At 32.9% G+C, this 9,172-nt stretch overlaps 1 protein-coding gene across 4 annotated transcripts in view; it reads left to right on the top strand.

The window, feature by feature from the left end:
* LOC122635628 overlaps positions 1–7,834 on the top strand; it is a 110,017-nt gene extending 102,183 nt beyond the window's left edge. For all 4 annotated transcript variants that reach the window (XM_043826037.1, XM_043826039.1, XM_043826038.1 and 1 more), the window contains 2 exons: positions 404–592; positions 6,396–7,834. In XM_043826037.1, the coding sequence (XP_043681972.1) occupies positions 404–592; positions 6,396–7,717 (1,511 nt within the window). In that variant the 3' untranslated portion in view covers positions 7,718–7,834. The remainder of the gene's footprint in view (positions 1–403; positions 593–6,395) is intronic.
* The last annotated feature ends 1,338 nt before the right edge of the window (positions 7,835–9,172 follow it).

Raw genomic sequence — 9,172 nt, 5'->3', positions numbered from 1 at the left:
AATTGTATATTTTATATATAATACTTATTTCATTTCATTTTTTATTTCTAGTACAGTATAATGTATAACAGGCGTATGTATATATATATATATAGATGTAATATTTGTTACAAGATTTTCTACGTAGAAAATTGCATAAATACATAGAAAATTAAATGGAAATTTAATATATCGATATTCATTACGAGATTTCTCTTGGAAATTTCATATAAGTTTATTACAAGATTTATATTCTCGTTGAACAAGTAACGTCGTGAACATTTCATTATAGTCGAAAATTGATTTGTTTCGTAATATATAATATTTCTTCTTTCTGTCGTAATCACAAAAATATTTATTTTTATTGAACGAAATAGATTATAATATTTAAATAGTGGGATATAATATTTTTCGTTTGTTATAGACTCCGAGGCATCGACGATCCTGGGTATGCAGACGACCTGGTTCGCGGTTGCCTTCGTTTTCCTGCTCTTGAGTATGGTTGGTCTGGTTACGGCGGCAGTTCTCTGCTTTTGTAGACAGCGAGCCTCGACCCCGAGGCACCCCCATAATGCGCACAATGCTCAAACTCACCCCCCTGTCAGCTTCCCATGTAAGTCACGAAAAACCACCCTCCGTTTTAGCCTAGACCGATCGATGGTTTTGATGTCGTCGTTGTCGTTGTCGTTGTCGTTGTCATCATCGTCGTCGTTTTCGTTTTCGTTGTAGTTCCTTGCTTCTGGTTATCGAGAATAAATATATATTTGTTATAGATATAATGAAGAGACATTTTTAATTAAAAAAGAAAAAAAAAAGAAAGGAACGAAAATTATAATGTATTAATAAAGAGATTCAGGAACAATTAATTGCTTCCATATTAAATTAGAAGACATAAATGCATGTATATATAAATATAATGTATTTATTCTCGTGCACCATATCTTTTGAATAAAATATTTTTTAATTTTAAATCGACCTTTACCATATTGCCGTATAAATCTTTGCGAACGAAGTAGAACTGAAATAATAGCAATTATTATGATTATCTTAATTGAATATACAACTCCTATATGTACACATAAATAGTCATACATATATATATATATATATGTATATATGTATATATATATAATATGTTTGTTCGTTTGCATACAATCGGGTTGATAAAAGTTCCAATTTGGTTGGACAAATGAAACATATTTCCAATGATTATAACATAAAGGCTCGTTTTGTGTTTTGTTCAGTTCGTTTTGTAAAGGTTTATATGCAATTTTTTACGAGAGGAATACCTCGACTCGAAAGAAGAGGGGACGAGGGTCGAGCCAATGATCAAAGGACGCACTCTCGCGATCGCCCAACCCGTATTATTTCGCGCTTGTGTGTGCTCGGCTTAAAAATCAAATATTTAGTCGCTTCGCATATATCAAGATAATAATTGGAAACTCGCGAAGCTCGAAATCCAAATCCTCTACTTTTCATCGACGTCATTTATTTGCATACATATATAATGTATACATATATATATATATATATATATATATATATATATACACACACACATATAAATATATATTAGGTATGTCAAAGATTTTATTATATCTAAAAAATCCTTCTATGCACGAGTTACTTTGAGCTAGAAATAAAAATGAAATTGAAAAGTAAAAATAAAATAAATTAAAATAAAAGAGAACAGGTAGACCTAATATATTTCTAGATTCATATATTTTCATATCGCAATATATCGTCACATATTTTTCGAATCATTTGTCTATAAAAAAATAACAATATTTTCTTATATAATATTCGATCATTATTAACACACACGCACACATACACACGCATATATATATATATATATTCGCATTCATTGAAAAAAATCAATAAACAAATTCACTCATTCCCGACAAGTCACTAAAGTTACGCGTTAAAGCGTGAATTTCAAAACTTCGACTTTCATCTGCTTCAGACAAAGAGAGAGAAAGAGAGAGGGAGAGAGAAAGTGAATGAGTGAGTGAGTGAGTGATTGGAGGGAGAAGGAGAAAGGGATGGAAGAAAAGGAGAGGGAATGAGAAAGTTGCTGTGTCGTCGTCCTCCGATTTAATGGAGCGAAGTAGACTTGATAACGGTTAGGACGTAGCAAGATTTATTAGAGTTTTGCGTCTACGACGAGTGTAAACTTTAGAAAGGGTCCTCGAACCTACGAAATCGTAGACCCTTCTTCGTTAAAAACAGATAGAGACAGAGAGAGAGAGAGAGAGAGAGAGAGAGAGAAAGAGAGAGAGAAAGTAAAAGAGAGAAAGAGTAAGAGAGAGGGAGAGAAAGAGAGGGAGAGAGAGAGGGTAGAGTGAGAGGGAGAAAGAGAGGGAGGGAGTGAGAGAAACAGAGAATGCTTGAATTATTCGTAGGACGGAAATTAAGGCCGGAGGGCGCTGTCTTTTAATCTACACGAAACGTTCCCTTCGGCATTCGAGGCGGCTTGCTTCGGTCACGTCGTGCGTCTTTCTCTTTCGCCTCCCTCTCCCTTCCATCCCTATTCGCTAGCTCACCTTCTCTTTCTCTATATCCTCTTGTCTTCTCGAAATCGATCGACCCTCGAACGAACGCTACGAATTCTCTCATGTTCCTTGCAGGAAACGAATTGTTATTTCCATGTTTATTTTTTGTCTCTTTGTCTCACTCACTCTTTCTCTCTTCTTGTTTCGTTTTTCAATCCTTTTTTTCGGTTTTTTTTATTTATTTATTTTTTTTTAATAATTCAATTTTTTTTAGATAAATCCGTCGTGGATGGATACGAATCTAAAAATCTCTTTCATTTAATCCAACCGATTCCAGTCGGTATCACCAAAGCTATATACAGGTAGATATAATTGTCAATTTGCGCGTACATATATCGAAATAATTCCGCATGCGGAAACGCTCGCATGCTCGTTCGCTCGCCCACTAGCTCGCTCGCCCGCTCGCTCGCATCGATGCCTTCCGTTCGGACAATGCAATTATATTATGTAATTCGTTGTGCCGCACGGTATAATTAGCCAACTTTGAATTTGACTTTTCTTTTCGAACGAGATATTATTTGTACGAGAGAGAGAGAGAGAGAGAGAGAGAGAGAGAGAGAGAGAGAGAGAGAGATATTTCAATCGTTTATGTTTCGTACATTTTCTTGCTCTCTTCTTTTTTTTATTTTTATTTATTTTTCTTTTCTTTTTTGATTCTTATTTTTCGTTTCGTGCCAATAGAGATAATCGATTCTAAGGAGAAAAAAGAAGGAAAAAAAGAAATAGAATTTTTTAAAAAAAGCTTATCATTAACTTTTTCATTCTTATTAATTTACGAGAACATGCGTATATAAGAAATAATTATCAAAGTTAAGGTATTGTCCAATAATTATTTACATTCTTATTAACATGATTAAAAACGAACAACGTTGCTAACAATGTTACTAGTTGTGGAGTGTAAAGGATTGAATGAAAATAATATTTGACTAATTGTAAGAATATATCGAGATTATAATTATTATTGGGATTTAAAAAAAAAGAAAGAAGAAAGAAAAGAAAAAAGAGAGAAAGAAATTTTGTATTCTTGGTAGAAAATTGAGAATGAATCGAAACGAAAATCTATTCGCAATGCGATAATGTAGGTCGTTTGACTTTCTCATAGCGATAATTACTTCGAAGTGAACGTAATTAGGACGTTTGTTTGAATGTAAAAGTGTTTTTAAAACTAATCGAGATTCACCGAACGTACCACCGCGAAAGTTCAGAGCCATTGTCCTTGTCGATGAGAACGCAAACTAGTTTCACCGAACAGTCGGCACGTTTCTCTCTCTCTCTCTCTCTCTCTCTCTCTCTCTCTCTCTCTCTCTCTCCTCTTTCTCCCTCTCTCTCTCCTGAGCGATTTGATGTCCACTTTCACGAGTTTTTACTTCCGAAACAAATAGAGGAATAATTATTACTTGTCATTTGTATTATTCTGATCGTCTCGTTCTATGTGTTAAATTTTATAATTCATTTTATCTCTCTTTTTTTTTTTTTTAATGTTGAATTCTTATAGCTCTTTTGTAAATTAGAAAGAATGTATTCTAATTTTCGAACGTGATAAGCTTTCGATTTTGATTAGAGCTTTCATCGTATATATTTATTGTTAGCATTCCAATCATCTTGTTAGATATTTCATCTAAATATTCTAATATTGAATTTTGGGTTAATTGTTTTAGAAATTTATCGAATAGAAAAATGGATTATAATATAAAAAACTTTTGTCTTTACTTAGGATTATCATCATCGTAGTATGTATCTATTATACATGATTAGGTATTCGCTAATTGTTTGATAATAAGCTTCCGTATTCATCAGGATTACGTTAATGTAGCTCGATTTAGCCAAGACTTAGCAAAGACTTTTTTGTATTTAACTTGCTATAACTTCATCACAGTTACGTTCTTATTGCGAAAAAAATATTCAATTTCGTATATTGGCGATTATTAAAAGATCTATTTTTTTATTTTAAATAAACAAAATGAAATTTACATAATTATAATAAAAAATATAATTTATCTCATCGTAATTATCTTTTTATTATGAAAGAAAAGAAAAAATTCGATTTTAAAAATTATTAACAAAATCGATTTTATTATACCCATATTGTTTAAATATTTAAATAAACAAAGAATAAATTATACTTTAAAATGGTTTTTCAATCAAGTCTCTACGACTTTTCGTTCCAGAGATATCGCCTTCGAAAGATTTCCATTCATAATTTGTCCAGTACAGCTGTTCGTAGTAATAGTAGTAGTAGTAGTAGTAATTCGGTCAGCTGGGATGCGTAAATTCTTGGAATTTATATAGGTCAGTGTGTCACCGAGCTAATTTGAATGAAATTATATGGGTAAGTGTATTAACGTAAATATCTCTGGATCTAAAAATCGTAGAGACTTGATTCAAATACCGTTTTAAAGGGCAAAATTTTCTCTATTTTTTCAGCCTATTGTTAATAATTAATTAACAATTTGTTATAAACAATTTGTTATAAACAAATTCACACGAACTAAGTTCATCTTATTTTATCAATGAAAAGATTCAGATTATGACTAATTTATAAAATTACGTAAATTAATAAATTGTTAATAAACAAATGAATTTTGTTAATAAACAAATCGAAGGAACAATTTGTTATTCTATGCTAGTAATAGCCATAAATATATAATACTTAGAAAGCATATAGAAAAGGAAATTGTTATCGTATTTATTCAAAGCAAGCTTCGATGTTAGTGAAGGCAGTCACGCGAACGGGATTGTCTTGTCCGCAGTGTAAATCAAAGGCATCGACTTCTAATTGGCTACTCTCTAGCTCAACTCTCTTTCTAACCACAAACGCTCTTTCAAATGCATCTCATTACCATTTCCAACCAGCGATTTCGTAACCACGCCAATTTCAATGGCAAAGAGAACGAGAAAATGAAACGAATCGTTAAACGTAACGAGAATTCACTCCCAAAGCAAATAGTTAATACTCTTTGTTTATCTTTCTATTTTTTTTCTTTTTTTTTTTTCTTTCTTCTTTATTCTTTTCTTCAATCATTTTTCATTGATTTTAATTATCAAATATTTCGTAATGTTCATTATACGTCATGTAATGCTTATCATTCCGATAAAACAATATTCTCGAAAATAATTGCTGTTTATTATGTCACGGTCATAATCATTGCTAACTTCTATAAAATAACGTGATGCGGACATCACGTGTTCTCCATCGAATTATATCTAAGTATTTATTTAGAGAGATATACATACATCATACACATACATATTTCACTTTCACACATTAGGCATATCAAAGTGTATGTGGATGTTGTGACATATATAGGGTGAATCAATAATCATTTGCCAGGTGAAATAAAATGTTATTATAGTTCGGCAGTTACGTTCCTTTAAGAAACTATACGATAAGATTCTTATCTTTAGTATGGCATATATACGTATAAATGAAAAGAAAATAGATTAGATAATGATAACATCGAATGAATTCTAAATTTTTCCACAGACTTTATTGACGTTTTAATTGATCATTCTTCCTCCACTTTTTACATTACATATCACTTTTAAGTAAATAATTTATATTACATTGCGTAAGATGAATTAATTCACGTTATTATTTATAATGGCAAAGTAATAATTTTCCTATTGGTAAATAATGATCGAGTCACCCTATATATAGATACGCACACATATTTATTTATGTACGATATATATAGGAGTATATATATATACATACACACATATGCACATACACACACACACACACACACACACGCATACATATATATACATATACATATATATGCTGTGCGTTCATCGGTTCGACCGCCGTCCTTTAACAACGTCGCAAATGTCTCGGTATCGTTGTGTACCTCTCTTTAGGGATTCGAAGCTCGTGGAGGTGCGCTCGATACGTGCTTATCCATCGTGAGGTTTCCCTCGGCAAAGAGCAGCACGTTTCGCGGCGGACAGTTTCGTCGCGAAGCTTGAACGACGACGTCCTCGTGGAGAATAAGAGAGACGAACCGAAGAAGAGGACCATTTACAGAGGTGGATACACTGGTGGAATCTTCTTCTCCAGTCTGAAAGGACTTCCAAGGCCAATGAGATCGTCGAAGATGTCACAGGAGAATACTAGATTTAATCTTAGCGAGCTAGTGCTCGCCGTTTTCCTCTTGTTTATCGTCGTAAAGAATCCGACGATCGGAGCTATCGAGGTTAATCAGATTGTGGTTGGCAACGTTGACAATGATATAAGCAAGGATTACTTTATCGGTCCATGTTTGGTTAATACCAATCAAACTTGTCCCGACGACGAGGTGACATTCTTTTTATACACTCGTGATAATCCATTTAAGGGACAGAGAATCGTTGTTACCGAGACGGATTCGAATCTCGACGTAACCTATTTTAATTCGTCTAATCCAACGAAGATAATAGTTCACGGTTACAATTCCGATATGCAAATGAGCAGTCTGGTCGAAGTCAAGGATGAATATCTCAAGAAAGGAGAATATAATTTAATCGCAATTGATTGGAATAGGTTAGCCGTAGGACCGTGTTATCCAATCGCTGTTTACAACGTTCCACACGTTGGTCAATGTTTAGCACAATTGATAAGAAGACTCGAGTTTCACGGTGCTAAGGATCTACATGTCATTGGATTCAGTTTGGGCGCACACGTACCAGCATTTTCCGCTAATTATCTTAAACCGTATAAATTGGAGAGGATAACCGGGCTCGATCCAGCCATGCCACTTTTCGTAGCTGTTGATAACGATGAAAAACTCGATTCTAGCGATGCCAATTTCGTTGATGTTTATCATACCAACGCCTTTATCCAAGGGAAGCTCGAACCAAGCGGTCATATAGATTTCTATATGAACGGTGGTGTTAATCAACCAGGATGTTGGGAAAATAGAAATCCATTTGGATGTAATCATCATCGATCGGCCGAATATTTCGCCGAATCTATTAACTCCGATAAAGGTTTCTGGGGATGGCCGTGTCCTGGCTTTTTACCGTATTTATTGGGTCTTTGTCCACCGAGATATCCGGCTGTTTTAGCTGGCGACAAAGTTGATCGAAGATACAAGGGATTTCATCTAGTTAGAACTAAATCTCAAAGTCCTTATGCCGAAGGAATGTTTTTAGTTAGTCCCGAAGACGTACCTTACATGGTTAATCGTAAATCCTTAACTTAAGTATTTTTATTATTTCTAAATTTTAATTATAAATCTTTAAGTATTTTATTAAAATACTTTAAGATTAATGTACAATCTGTTCAAATATTAAACCGTGTCAAATTTTCTTTTCTTTTACGATCTACAAACGTATACATAATTACGTAAAAGTTCGTTTGTAGTTATAGTCATCGCTGTTATAGTCATTGTCGTTGTTATCGTCATCCTCATATCGTCGTTGTCATCGTGTCGTCGTTGTCGTTATTATTATCGTTGTTAGAGAGAATAAGCTAGTAAAAAGTGTTTCTCCTAAATTTTGTTCGTCGATCGAAGTGAGCCAGGATTATATGCATATATAGTAGACGTGCAAATGGTAAAAAGCATGAGTATATAAAAGCATATATATCGTATACATATACATACATACACACATACACACACACACACATATATATATACAAGATACGTTATATACCATGATAAACGTTCGATATTCCGTTTAATATTCACGCGTGTGTAATAAATCGTAGAGTGCTGGCCAGGATCGTTTTGTGTGTTTATCGTGAGTCTTTCTCTCTTTCTCTCTCTCCTTCATTCATTCTCGTCGAGAGAGAAGAGTCGTTCCAATTGCAGCAACAGCAGCAGCAGCAGCAGGTCCATGTATATATATGTATATGTATGTGTGTGTGTGTATCGTAGACACCCGGTAGTGCTAATCGATATACTGCTCCGACGAGCGTAATAGAACTAGGACGTGTATAACATACTCGCGAGTAAAATTCTTTATCGATCGTTCGTTTCACATCGAATGTGAATAAAAGAACGTTACGATAATGTTCGAGATAAGAGAACGTAAATGAATAATTAAGCGAGTTCGTTTGGAAATAATTTATTATTATTATTATTATTATTATTATTATTATTATTATTATTATTATTATTATTACTATTATTCTTATTATTATTATTCAATTAGCTAAATTTTTACCTCCTTTATGTATTTTGATTAAAATGATTTTAATAGAGGTATTTTATTAGTTCTCGTTATATACATGTGTGTATATATATATATATATATATATAAGTATGTACATAGATATACTTATGCCGTTATATTTAGATCGTTAGTAATAATTAATAGTTGCATTAGAATTAAGATGAATTAATTAAACGGTAAGAGAGAATTAATTATTCGAGATAATTAATATACGTCGAATTAAATAGTGAGATTATTAGAAATAATTTTTCTTTTCCTTTCTTTCTTTTTTCCTTTTTCTTTTTTTTTTTTGATAAAATTATAGGATATCTAATGCGGCAATATTTTTTATTTTTATTATATGGATCGAAAGGAATTAGGATTCTTTCAAAGAGTAAAATGGCGCATCTCCAAGATTAAATATATTAATCAAACTGCAAGCCACGTTTGGATTGTGTCCAAACAATTCGTTAGTTACCTAACGAGCATCTCGTTACTCG

Source organism: Vespula pensylvanica, chromosome 18, assembly GCF_014466175.1.
Source record: "Vespula pensylvanica isolate Volc-1 chromosome 18, ASM1446617v1, whole genome shotgun sequence".
Classification (NCBI taxonomy): domain Eukaryota; kingdom Metazoa; phylum Arthropoda; class Insecta; order Hymenoptera; family Vespidae; genus Vespula; species Vespula pensylvanica.
Note: the sequence above shows the minus strand (reverse complement) of the source record. Positions and strands in the feature narration are given on the sequence as shown.